Raw genomic sequence first — 14,085 nt, 5'->3', positions numbered from 1 at the left:
ATATTATGTGGGGCCGGGAGGTCTCTGGTGGTCCAATGTCCTGAACTCAGCTCTCCGAACTCTAGGCCTGACACTAGACCAGAGCACTAAGACCCTGTCAGCCATGCAGCCAGGTACGTAGGGAGTTTCTTGCCTTTGGGGAAGTCTGAGGTCTTCTGCCAGTGTTCAGTAGGTGTTCTGTAGTAGTTGTTCCACATGTAGACATATCTTTGATGTATTTGTGGGGAAGACGGAGATCTCCATGTCTTATTTCTCAGCCGTCTTGAAGGTCGCCCACTGTGTTTACTTTTGATTACAACAGTTATTGTTATTCTTGTCTTGGTATCATATTTGTTATATTATTTCAGGAATATCCTGATGGTTATAAACTTGTCCTCAGGGGGGAACCAAGCAACAGGGAGCTGTGCTGACTTTCGCTGCTGTCACTGGAACTATTGCTGCAGCTTTGCTCCTAGGCCTCCACTCGCCAGATCCAGGCAGCCTTCCAGGAGCTGCGACTCCTGGTTACTGATCCCAGGGCTGCCCGCCGGGTCTCACAGAGGTGTCTGGTGTTAACCTCTCTACCAATGCTCTCGGTTCCAGACTCTCCTCTGTGCTAAGCAGACATCATCGTCTGAGCAACAGCGGTGCTCCCTCAGCTGGTCTCTCCCTGTGGAAGCTCCCAATTGGTTTTTGACAAAAGTACAAAAGCAATTCAGTGGAGGAAAAGTAGCCTTTTCAACAAATGACATGCACAGGCGAAAACCTAAACTTCTTACCATATACAAAAGTTAAGTCAAAATGGGTCATGAACTTATCTAAGAGGTAAAACTACACAAGTGTTAGGAAAAATATGAGAAAATCTTTAAGGCCTAGGGTTAGAGAAAGAGTTCTTATATGTGACATTAAATGCACTATCCATAAAATGAAAAATAGGTAAATTGAATCTCATCAAAAGTAATACATTTTGCATTGTGAAAGGCTGCTAAGAGGATGAAAATACAAGCTGGAGACTGTGAGGAAATATTTGCAAATCACATATCCAACAAAGGCCTTATATCTAGAGTATATGAAGAGTTCTCAAAACTCAACAGTAAAAAAAACATCCAATTGTAAAATGAGCAAAAGACATTTCACCAGAGAAAAATAGATGGCAAATGAGCATGTGGAAAGACATTCAACATCATTAGCTACTAGCAAAATGCAAATTAAGAGCTCAATGCAGTATCATAATACACACACGAAAGACTAAAATTTAAAAAGTGAAAATACCAAATGCTGACAATGATGTAGAGAAACTTGATCACTCGTGCATTGCTAGTGGGAATGTAAAATGGTGCAACCATTCTGGAAAATCATGTGGCAGTTTCTTACAAAACAAAACAAGCACTTATCGGATGCCCCTATAATCACACTTTTGGACATTTAACCCAGGGTAATGAAAATATATGTTCACACAAAAGCCTGTGCACAGATGTTCATAGCAACTTTGTTCAGAGTAGTAAAATACAGGAAACAGTCCGCATGCCCTTCAATGTGTAAATGGTTGAATAAACTGTGATATATTTTCACAATGGAATACTACACAGCAGGAAAGAGGGATGAACTATTGAAACTACAACAGTCTGGATGTGACTCAGGGGCATTGAGCTTATTGAAAAAAAGTCAATCTCAAAGATTACTTACTGTGTAATTCCGCTTGTATAACAGTCTCTAAATGACAACTATAGAAGTGGAAAACAGATTAGTAGCTGACAGGGGACAGGGATTGGGGGTGATGGGGGGAGTGTGGACTAGGTGCAAACACAAAGTCATAACATGAATGTGGTGGTGGTTACACAAATTTATACATAAGTTAATATTACTTAGAACTACAGCCATATGTACGTACACACAACATGAACGCAGTTTGAAAACATGGTGTGAACTGAATTAGGTCGGTACACTGCTTAACAGTGACACACAACTGTCAGTTTTCTGGTTTGGATATGGCACTACCGCTATATAGGATCGCACTGTGGAGAGAAACTGGGTGAAGGAGTTAAGGGACATTTTGTACTACTTCTACAGCTTCCTGTAAATCTGTAATTATTTTTTTAAAGGTAAAAGAAATTACCTACATTGTGGCCAACATTATAGATACTCCTTTGAATCACATAATAAAGTGGGAGTTTAGAACAAGTGCAGGAGAAGAAATGAGGAGATGGGAGTTCGAGTTATAGACGTACACCTTACTATCTATGTACTTACAGGAAAAGCCTCTTACATGCTCCAAACTACAATTTCGTCTATAAATATGACTAATAAAACCTGCTTGGCTTGTCCCAGTGAGGTTACTGTAACAATTTTTTGTAAAATTCAAACTAGATTATTTGGAACAAAGCGAAACTGTAGCCAGCCAGACCCCAGATGTGGACGTTTGCAGCCACAGCTGGAGTGACTGTTACAGTAGCTTGTTTGGATCCTGCTTAGTTCTCTAAGGAAAACAGTGTGTTAATTGATAATGGCTATTGATTACAATGTTACAGAGGTGGATTAGAGCCCTTGTGAGCCATCCCATAGCAGGGAAAAGAAGAAGGAGAAAGGAACCGTGTGATAATGACAGTGCTTAATGAGTACCAATAAATATTAGCCAGCATAACAATAATTATCATTAGTAGAGAGCTTGCTGCCAAAATTGTTATTTCTTTGTCCTGAGAGGTTTAATACTCCAAATTTACCATAATCAAACTCTGGTTATATATCAGCAATCCTAAACATAAATCCTTTACCTTCCCAATCTATAGTCTTGTTTCCCAGGGACCATAATTGAATCTAAGCAAATATTTCTTTGAATCTTTAAAGAGGTATTCTAATTTGTGTCTTCAAAGGCCTGTCTGTTCACAGCCTTTCTGCCTGAACTACCAGCCTGTAAAGGAAAAAGAAAGTTTTCTTAACCAGTTTTAACCACCATTCAACAATTGAGTCTGCTCACACATAATTGTAGTAGTAGTGGGAAGAGTAGTAGTAATAAGAACGATGATAATAAAATAGCTTACACTTACGGAGCACTTACTAGTTGCAATTAGCTGTAATAAGTATTGTATCTATATTAGCTAATTGAGTCCTCATAAAAACCCCAGGAGATAGGTTGTATTATTATTATTATTTTTTTTTTACCATTTTAACCATTAAAAAAATATTTATTGGCATATAGTTGCTTTACAATGTGGTGTTAGTTTCTACTATACAGCAAAGTGAATCAGCTGTATGTATACATATATCCCCTCTTCTCTGGATTTCCTTCCCATTTAGGTCAGCACAGAGCACTGAGTCTAGAGTTCCCTGTGCTATACTGTAGGTTCTCATTAGTTATCTATTTTATACATAGTATCAGTAGTGTATATATGTCAATTCCAATCTCCCAATTCATCCCCCCCCCCATAGGTTGTATTATTAGCCACATTTTACATGTGGAAACTAAGAAGACACAGATTGTCTGAGTCACTCAAGTGCACGTAGCTGGTGAGTGGCACGGCCAGGATCATCTAACCCGGGCTGTGTGGTTCTAGAGTCTCTTGCCTCTATGTCCTTCTACCTCTCACAAGAGCTTTTCTCACACCTGAAGCATCTCCAGCAGCTGGAAGGGGATTTGAGATTTTCAGAAGGAGACCGTTTCTTCTATGGCCATCTCTGTCAGACATAGTTTTGAGGGTACTGGTTACTTTGAAAACTCGGTTGTTTTGGGAACCTTTGTCGTTTGGGGATAGGCTGGATCTTCAGTGGGTATTTGGGACCAGTGTAGAAAAAGACAGCCTTTATTCTTGGCTGTAGGGGGTCACGTCTGTGTGACTTGGTTTAGCTCCAGCCACGTCCAGGTTACTTGCAAGTACTCAGTGATGTGATCATTCTGTGTCTGGAGTTACAAGTCCAAACTCCTCCACTTATTAGTTTCGTGATGTTAAGTTATTTAATAATTTAATATTTAAATTTAATAATGTGGTTTTGTCTCACTTCCTTCATTGTAAAATGAGCAGACATATTTCACGTGACTTGGGAGAATTAAATGGCATCATATATGTACAATATTTATCCCCATGCTTGGCACTCGAGGCTGAATACTACTATGTGAAGTCGAGAAAGTAAAGTCAGGGTTGTAGAAAATGGACTACAATTCCTTTCCTCAAAGTTCACTACTTAATAAGGCATTCATGATAAAATTCGCAAACCTCATCACCATATATTGTGATTTGATTGCCTCCAAAGAGATAAAATTTTAAATTTATTAAAAGTTCCAAGAGGGTTAAAGTTCATGTGTTAACAGAGAGCAGGAGTGGACGCCTGCACGGCGAAAAGTGTTCATATGAAGTGGTCTTTGAAGCCAGGCAGGGGCACAGATATTCAACTATACTGGGAGAGTATTTTGAGTCAGGGAATCATCATGACAAACTAGAGAGGTAGGAGTCAGCTCGTGCACTTGCAAGACAGTGATGGGACCACCTCATTAGAGAAGGGACTTTGCATCAAGAATATTGGGAGATAATACAAGGTAGGATAGATGTGTTAATTAACCTGATGGGGGAATCCTTTCAGGATGTATATGTATATCAAATTATCACTTTGTACATTTTAAGTATCTTTCAACTTTGTCAGTTATAACTTTATAAAGCTGGTGGCAGGGGCGGTGAGGTGGGGGACACCACATGGGCAACGATGGACCGGAGTTCTGGAATGTTGCATAGAACCACACCTTTCTCCATACTGTTCTGTTGCCTGGAGTGCCCTTCATGGGCATTTCTGGCTGAGAAAACCATGACCATTTTTAAAAGACTAGTTCAGATACTATGTCTTTCAAGAAGACTTTTCTCCCTATTAGAAGTCATTTCTTCCCTCCAATGAACTTTTATTCCAGTTAATCTTTATTTCTCTTATCAAGTATGAGCACACATGCCAGTTTGCCTAGGTCATTCTGAGTTATGCCTGTTATTCCAGTGTAATTATTAGCAGAGCCCCCTTTCACTCTAAAATATGTTCTGTTTATTATAACTCTTATCACTTCTCCCATGTGTTCTGGTTGGTTACATATTGCTGTCTGGTGGCCTCTATTAAAATGTTCATATGAGCAGAGACCATATCTACTCATTTGTATTCCCAATACAGACTCTAATAATTACTACTTAAATGGATTTAAATAAGGAGATTGAAAACTCTTGGGGTCTAAACCTATATTCTTAGACTTCTCTGTGTCCCTAATATCATCTGGTATTGCACCTGTACATATTAGGTCCTTGCTAGGTCTGTAAATGTGATTGGACATTCATAAGATTATACTATTTCTGGACTGTCCTGGAGATGATGATCTGAGCACAGACTAGAAGTGTGTCTTCATGAATCTTCTCCCTTCACACTGCTTGCTAACCTGTTCGCATTTCTTAGAGTTTGTGTTGGTTTTAAGGCCTAAAGAAACATTTTCTTTGAAAAACCCAAGGTGTTAAATTAAGAGCCATGTGCATTTGTATACTTGACATTATTGCATGTGGGTGACTGAAACAGCTCTACTTTGTAGAATTCAACCCTTCTCATTACTGGTCCCTGTTAGGAAATTTAAAATAAAAATTAATGAAGGGACTTCCCTGGTGGCTCAGTGGTTAAGAATCTGCCTGCCAATGCAGGGGACACGGGTTCGAGCTGGTCCGGGAAGATCCCACATGCTGCAGAGCAGCTAAGCCCGTGTGCCACAACTACTGAGCCTGCCCTCTAGAGCCCGCAAGCCCCAACTACTGAAGCCTGCGTGCCTAGAGCCTGTGCTCCGCAACAAGAGAAGCCACCACAATGAGAAGCCCGTGCACCGCAACGAAGAGTAGCCCCCGCTCGCCACAACTAGAGAAAACCCACGCGCAGCAACGAAGACCCAGTGCAGCCAAAAATAAAATAAATAAATAAATTTATTTTTAAAAATTAATGAAGATAGATGATATTTCAGTTTATTGGTACATTGATCTAGCAGTTTGCTTAACAAACTATATTGAATTTTTAGTTTTGTTCAATTAGTGTTGATTTCTTTGAGATTTATAGCTGGAATTGCAACTCTTGTTTTATAACCTGTTCTGACTTAAATAACCCTACTTGATTTTTCTTCTTAAGATTTCTAAGAAGTTATACTAGCAGATGTTAAAGGGAATAAAGGGCATAAACTTTCTCACATTATTTATTTACAGAGGAGTCGTTTAGTTGAGTATTAAAATGTCCTGATGATGAGGGGAGAGTCTAGTTATCTGTGAAATCTTGATTTCTAACTTGGAATCTTTCAGTCCATTGCATAGTGTTAGATGTATTTTCCCCTCTGTCTTGTGGATTAAGGATGCCATGGCTCTTTGAATATATATAACCATATTACTACACGTTAGGCAGCAGCCCAGTGGTTAAATTCTGAACCTTGTGAAAATACTTGTGGGTTGATGCTCCTCTGCCGGGCTGTATTAGCTGGGCCTTCCTCTTTAGTTTTACCCTCTTTGTTCTGTTGGAGAAGAACACTGATAGGGTGTGACAGGTGGTTTACCTCACGAGCTGGACCCAGGCAATCAGAGCCTCCGTACCCAATTCCCAACCTTGGGGCTGTTGACATATCAGACTGGTTAATTCTTCGTTGTCGTGGGCTGTCCTGTGCATTGTAAGAGGCGTAGCAGCATCCCTGCCCTCCACCACTAGATTCCAGTAGCATCTCTTTTCTCAAAGCATGACACCCCAAAACATCCTCAGACGCTGTCACATGTTTCCTAGGAGGAGGAGATGCAGCATTGCACACACCGTGCCCCTGCCCCTATTGAGAACCACTGCCTTGGAACCTCTGCAGAAACCTTTGCAGACATGGAAGCAGCAGTGACCTTAGAGAAGCACTTCGCAATCATTGTCACTTGCATAAGTCGCTTGACTTCTCTGACACTCAGTCTGTTTACCTGCCAAGTGAGGATAATAACATCCATCTTTTAGAGTTGTTGAGATTTCAACCACATCAGGCATGGAAACTGCCAGGCATAGAGTAAGGTCCCAATGCATGGTAGTCACTGTCGTTCTTACTTGGTGAGTTCCAGCTAACTTTTCCAACACCAGTGATTCCACCTTATGAAAAAGTGTCTCTCTTTCTCACCCTGCAAACAGAGCACGACGAATGTGGCAGCGGGCAGCACAACTGTGATGAGAATGCCATCTGCACCAACACCGTCCAGGGATACAGCTGCACCTGCAAACCGGGCTACGTGGGCAACGGGACCATCTGTAGAGGTAGGCTGGCCGTGTAGGGGCAAGCCCTGAGCTGCAGCCCTGCCCGAGCTCTTGGCGCTCCTGTGGCAGATCCGTTGTGCCGTTCTGGTGGCTGAGCGTGGCCAGGGTTCCTGTCCCTGGACTGCCAGTTGGCAAGGGCACTGTGCATCAGAGAAGAAGGTGCTCTGAGTCTACCTTTTGGGCTGAAGGAAGAAGGTATGGGTGTGGTTCGGGGGCGTGGTTCCGTATCTTGATGGCTCTCTTCAGCTTTGCCTGTTGGCTTGTGTTTGTGAAGGATGCACTGGTTGCTGAGAGCTCCGCTCAGAGGGCATGTGGGCACTGCTCATGGCCACACTCTAGGTATCTGTTCAGCGTAGGAAGCTTAAAGCTTCAGCCGCTCTCTGTGTTTGGAGCAGTTCAGAGGCCAGTGCCCTGGCTTCTGTCTGCATTTAGAATAAAATTCCCATTCGTCCTTCTGGCTAACGAGAACATTCAGAATCTGGTCCCTGGCTCCTCTCAGCTGCATCTCTGTGTTCTCCCCCATTCTCCCTTGGTACCAGTGCGCTATTCCTCGCACAGGCCAACCACATTCCTGTCTCAGGGCTTTGCACTTGTGCTCCCCTGAGCCTCCATGCTCATTGCCTTCAGGTCTCTGCTCAGGTCTGCCCCCATCGTCAGAGACTTTCTTTGACCACTGTTTCTGAAATAGACCCCTAGTACTTTTCGGCCCCATACCCTCCTTTATTTTTTCTTCACTAACACAGCCTATCATAACATTATGCATTTATGTGTTTGTTTCTGTATTGTCTGCCTCCCCATGGGGATGTAAGCTATGTGAGAGTGACCACTGGGTTGCATCTCCCTACTCTGTCCCCAGCAACTAGAATGGTAGCTGGCACACTGTAGACAATAACTAACTGAATCAACCAGAGGAAAGAGACACAGTCACATTGAAAAAGAGGCAAAGTGTACAAACAACCCAGGAAATAACCCTTTGAGTTAGGTATTATTATTATCCCCATTTTAGAGTTCACAAAGCTGAGACACAGAAAGGTTAAGTAACTTACCCAAGGACACACAGTGCATTATCAGTATTCTTCTGAAGAGATGACATGCTGATGGTGAAAAATAATGAACAATGACTTCCAAGAGGAGAATCTTAGAAGATTGATTTTATTCTGTGTTGGGGAAGTTGGGGTAAACAGCCTCACGCATGACTGAGAGTTAAATTGGTGAGACTTCTTAATGGCAACTTGACAAAATCAATCTACTTTTAAAGTAAATCTGAAGGGTCATAGAGGGATTCTCTTGAGTCCATAGATTTTACCTCTTGAAATGTGTTCTAAGCATATGCTCCTGAGGGGCGAAAAATGCACATACAGGGATGTTTTTGCCACATTATTTGTATTTACCAAAAACCAGAAACAGCCCAAGTATATGTCAGTAATGGAATGATTTAATTTATTTGGAGTATAATTTAATGGAATACAATACAGTGGTTTGAACTTCTGAGTGTATCTACAGACACGTGCACACACATATACACACCCACACTGAAAGGCATATTTTTGAGAAAAAAAGAAAAGTAAATAAAACCAAGTTGCAAGACAATACATATGGTATACATATAGTATAATCACCTGGCTAGTTTACTATTACTATTTTTTAGCATCTTTATTGGAGTATAATTGCTTTACATTGTTGTGTTAGTTTCTGCTGTATAACAAAGTGAATGAGCTATATGTATACATACCTCCCCATATCCCCTCCCTCTTGCACCTCCCTCCCATCCTCCCTATCCCACCCCTCTAGGTGGTCACAAAACACCAAGCTGATCTCCCTGTGCTATGCAGCTGCTTCCCACTAGCTATCTTACATTTGGTAGTGTATATATGTCAGTGCCACTCTCTCACTTCCTCCCAGCTTACCCTTCCCCCTCCCTGTGTCCTTAAGTCCATGCTCTATGACTGCGTCTTTATTCCTGTCCTGCCCTTAGGTTCATCAGAACCACTTTTTTTTTTTTTTTAGAGTCCATATATGTGTTAGCATATGGTGTTTGTTTTTCTCTTTCTGACTTACTTTACTCTGTATGACAGACTCTAGATCCATCCACCTCACTACAAATAACTCAATTTCATTTCTTTTTATGGCTGAGTAATTGTATATATGGGCCACATCTTCTTTATCCATTCATCTGTCAGTGGACACTTAGGTTGTTTCCATGTCCTGGCTATTGTAAATAGAGCTGCAATGAACATTGTGGTCCATGTCTCTTTTTGAGTTATGGTTTTCTCAGGGTATATGCCCAGTAGTGGGATTGCTGGGTCATATGGTAGTTCTATTTTTAGTTTTTTAAGGAACCTCCATACTGTTCTCCATAGTGGCTGTATTAATTTACATTCCCACCAACAGTGCAAGAGCGTTCCCTTTTCTCCACACCCTCTGCAGCATTTATTGTTTGTAGATTTTTTGATGATGGCCATTCTGACCTGTGTGAGGTGATACCTCATTGTTGCTTTGATTTGCATTTCTCTACATATATTTATGTAAATATAGGGAGACGGGAACCATGCAGATTGTTCACCTTATTACCAATGGGTGTGTGAACAAGAACATCCACTTATTGCTATAAATTCAATATTGTTTGCATCTCCTACAGTGGGGATTTATATATGTAATATTTGTGTGTTTTTTTAAAAAATTCCATGAGACAAATAAAGAAACTAGTGCTCAACTTTTAAAAGAAGACTTGAAGATATTTCCAAGGCAAAACAAAAAAATATAAACATTAATATAGTTCCACAGGTTATCAAGCCACTGCTGATACCTGCATGGTAATGCTGTAAATCTGAAGAAGAACACAGGGAATTGTTTTTAATGCATTATTTTTCAAAATGCCATTACCTCATACAATGATATTGATTGCACCAGGTCAGTGGGTTTTGTTTGTCATGCCCTCTCTTGCCACTGTGATAGGTGATGGCTTCACCTTTGTGGAATTTGGAAGTCCCAACTGTGAAAAATACGAGTTCAAATAATATTCCTGGTGTCCATGGACTCTGAAAATACATCTTCCCTTGAAAGTTATGAATCAGGGAAAATAATTTTCTTAAAGTAATTCTCATGGTCCATTGTGTTAACCTTAATCAGATCAGGAGAATCCTGCGTTTCATCAGTGTTATGTGGGGAAGCATTGCAGTAGAGGTGAAGACTGGACAAAGGAATTGGAGAATTGGGGTTTAGACCTGATTTCCTTACTGGTGAGCTGTCACTTCTGTAGTTTTACATAGTACGGTTGGGTTAATGTTACCTTCAGTGTTTATCCAGCAGGGTTATTGCAAAGAATTATTAAAGGAATATATATATTGTTGTGTTTTAAGCTATCAAATGCTCTAAAAGTGGAAGATAGTGTGATTGGTGGAACAATGATGAAGGGCGAGGGGAAGGCAGTACATGAGTTGGCTTCAGCCTCAGCCTTGTGACTCAAATACCCAAACATGTGTCTGTTTCAAGGCATACATTTTATAGTTGAGTTTTCCACTAGTAACTGGATCATTTATAGAGGGAGTTGGACAAGGAGTATCAGACGGCTTGAACTGATTCAGAAGGTCTGAGAGAAGAGATGGCTTGTATTGTGCTGGAACCACGGTCTCGGGCACGGATGATCCAATCCTCACCAGACTTGCCAAATAGACACTCCTCTTTATAAAGGAAAAAGCTATTATTTGGGTACAGAAACAGAGAAACTTAAAGCAATCATTTCACTACCATTCCTTCCTGAGGGCTGGAAAAGATACATGATCAAGACTCTCCTCATCGCCCAGAAAGGCTCCCCTATTTTGGATGCACTAATATTATTGTTAATAAAAGTATATTGGTAGTAATGTTTACAGGAGTACTGGAGTGTCAATACTGCAGTGTTGAGCAGAACTAAAATAACGTCAAACTTATTTGTAAACTCACTGTCATGCACATGCTTACCAACAAGCACTGGTACTGAATTTAGATCTGAATGTATATGTTATAGTCCTTAAGGGCGGGGGCAGGAAGGACACTTTACTGATTTAATTCTAAGAGAAGGAAGTCTCTAGGCCCAGAGACTATTATTATGCTTACACTTTCAATAATGCTTCCTTTGAAAAATGTGACTGAAACTTGAAAATGAAACTGATTGTCTAGTCTAAGCTTTCAAGAGACATTATGTTCATCAGCTTGGTAAAGAAAGGCAGACAGACACAGAAGCTGTATTGCAGTCTTGAAACCAGCAATAGTGCATTAAGAAAACAGTCACAAGAAGGGAACTTGTGTGGTGCTAGGTGCAATAAATTGGTTGTGTTATTTTGACTTAACAAGGCAGACCTTGATGTAGTCTTTTCATATTCTTTTCCTACAAGTGCATTTTTCCTAGGCAAAAAAGGAGTCTCTTGGATGCACTTTAAGTACTCTCCATCACTTACCAAAGTCACTGCTTACCTTTTAAAGTTTGCAGCCCAGTAGACGTAACTGCATCCTTAGGGGCTTAAGGGAAGCATGTTAAACCAGCTTGTATCTCAGAGGGAGTAGAAATCTGGCACTTAGACAACTGCTGATTCTTTAAAAACTGCATTTTGAGGTTGCACTTTGGTGAGTCACATAGATGTTTGTTATCTGTAATTGTCACATCCAAAATGATGCATGAGATTAGCAGAGCCATATATATATATCAGTCAATTTTATTTTAAAACAGGCTACTGAACATTGACTTTCTGGTGAAAAATCAAGATAAGACTGGCTTTCTTTCCTAACTAACAATTCTCAATGGACCAGGAGGCTTTCTTTAGGCAATGTTATTGAAAGACGTCACAGTCAGTCTCTAGGCTCTCTGCTGGATTATGATCTGTTTGGGGAAGCAATTATTTGCAAGATATTTAAAGTGCTTAACAACTGCTACTTTTATAGAATGACGTGAGCTATACTTAACATACCCATCTCAGTTCAGAATATATGCAAAGGGTATTTACCTTTTTTAGAACTGAAAAACGAAAGTACCTGGTTGGATGTCATTTTTTTTTTTTCTTTTTCTTTTTGGGCAAAGCTGATGAGATCTTTATGATGAAAATAATCTTACAGTATATTTCTGTTAGATTCCCATGAAACGCAGGTTGGTTTTCTTTTTATTTTTTATGGAGTGTTTAAATTCCTTCAGCAATTCAAAACTGAATTCTGCTGTCACATGTAAAATGGTATCCACTTGAAGAGCTAATGACATCAGATGCATTCTACAGCAGACTTTTCATTTTTAAGCACAGTGAGAAAAAAGATTATATTCTGGGGGGCAAAATGGTAGGTGAGGTTAAGAAGGTCACGTGATAAATCAGTAGCCTGTACTGACGCTTCAAGTTACACTCCCTAATTGAGGTTATTCTTACAATCAGTTTTCAAACAATAGTGAACATATTCCTACCTTATAACATTGATATAAGGGCTCAATTGTAGCTTTCCTTTCTATACATCCTGAAAGGATGTACAAGAGGAAATCACTGAGACATCTTGAAAAATAAATCTATTTGTCAAATACCATGTTATTTCAACAGCAGCAAACTAGTCAGTTAACAGTTAAAACCCTAAGAAAATATTAACTTGTTTGAAAACAAGTCTATATTGTAATAACCCCAAATATCAACCTTAACATCTGATTCTGACTTTCAAATGCTGGGTGCCTTTTCCAAGAGGAAATTACATCTGCTTTAACATGAATCCCCAGTTTAAATACTTGCAGAAAAACACACATATTATCTACTCAGCAAATGTCTGAAATCAAACAAAATAATCCAGCACTGGACATTAATATCTTACAAATAGCATAAGATCCCAAAAGTACAAGAAAAACCTTGGCATTATAGAAAAAGAAATTATCTGGACAAATTCTAAGTACAACAAGACATCTAAAGAGGGGACCATCTAGAATTCTACCATACAGTACACTAGACTCAATCTGGAGCATTGTACAATTTTATATTAAATTTGTACAATTTTATACCAAAACTATAGTCATTTTAAGAAAACATTTTACATTTAGAATAACTACTTAAGACATTTAAACTGTAGATAATATTTAACTATAAGCAAGAATAAAAAATAGTCCTATAATAATCTTTTATCTTTTCTCAACAAGTAAATAAACACAGATGCCTTCTTTGCTTTTATGCCTAACTACCTCTCTACTCCTTTAGTCCAGTTCCACATCATCAAAAGTAGGGGTGAATAAACAAAATCAGTAACGACAAACACAGCAAGGGCCCTTGTAGTAGGGATTATCAATGACGGGAAATTTGTACAATGAGATGTCTAGTTAAAAGAGTAAAGGTAGAATGTGCTTTTTAAGAAAACGGCCAATAATCACTCATCTGAAAAAATGCAAATAGGCGCCAGGTAAAATTGGCAGAATTTGAACTGAAACCAAACTTTTAGTGTGTATCAAACTAGCATTAAGAAATGCACACAGGATGTAAACCAAAATAGTGGTTATCTCCAGGTGGCAACATTACTGGGAATTTAAATTTTCTTCCTGTTTTAATATGCATTTTTTTCACGTGTGTTTTTAGATTGCACACAAGTAGTACCAAGTGGCTAGAAAGAACACAGACCAAGGATACTAAAGTAAAACCACAGGGTCTTTTTCTAGCAGAAAGGACCTCAAGGACTATCTAACTTAGATACATTATCTATCTGTGTATCTGGGATATAACGGCACTGATTTAAAAGATTAGACTAGAAATTCCAAGAATACTTCCTAGACGATAAAAATAATCTATTTTCAGGATTGTTTACACTCCCTAAGTATGCAAAAATTAACACATTTAAATGTAAATTCCTTCATATACGTTA

The 14,085-nt window shown here is 39.6% G+C and overlaps 1 protein-coding gene across 3 annotated transcripts in view; it reads left to right on the top strand.

The window, feature by feature from the left end:
- The window catches only part of NELL1 (neural EGFL like 1), an 867,563-nt gene that overhangs the window by 523,186 nt on the left and 330,292 nt on the right, over positions 1-14,085 (top strand). For all 3 annotated transcript variants that reach the window (XM_027115178.1, XM_027115177.1, XM_027115176.1), the window contains one exon: positions 7,117-7,239. In XM_027115178.1, coding sequence (XP_026970979.1) covers positions 7,117-7,239 — 123 coding nt within the window. The remainder of the gene's footprint in view (positions 1-7,116; positions 7,240-14,085) is intronic.

This window comes from Aethalodelphis obliquidens, unplaced genomic scaffold (genome assembly GCF_003676395.1).
Source record: "Aethalodelphis obliquidens isolate GAN/ISIS:26980383/991018 unplaced genomic scaffold, ASM367639v1 scaffold14, whole genome shotgun sequence".
NCBI lineage: Eukaryota > Metazoa > Chordata > Mammalia > Artiodactyla > Delphinidae > Aethalodelphis > Aethalodelphis obliquidens.
Note: the sequence above shows the minus strand (reverse complement) of the source record. Positions and strands in the feature narration are given on the sequence as shown.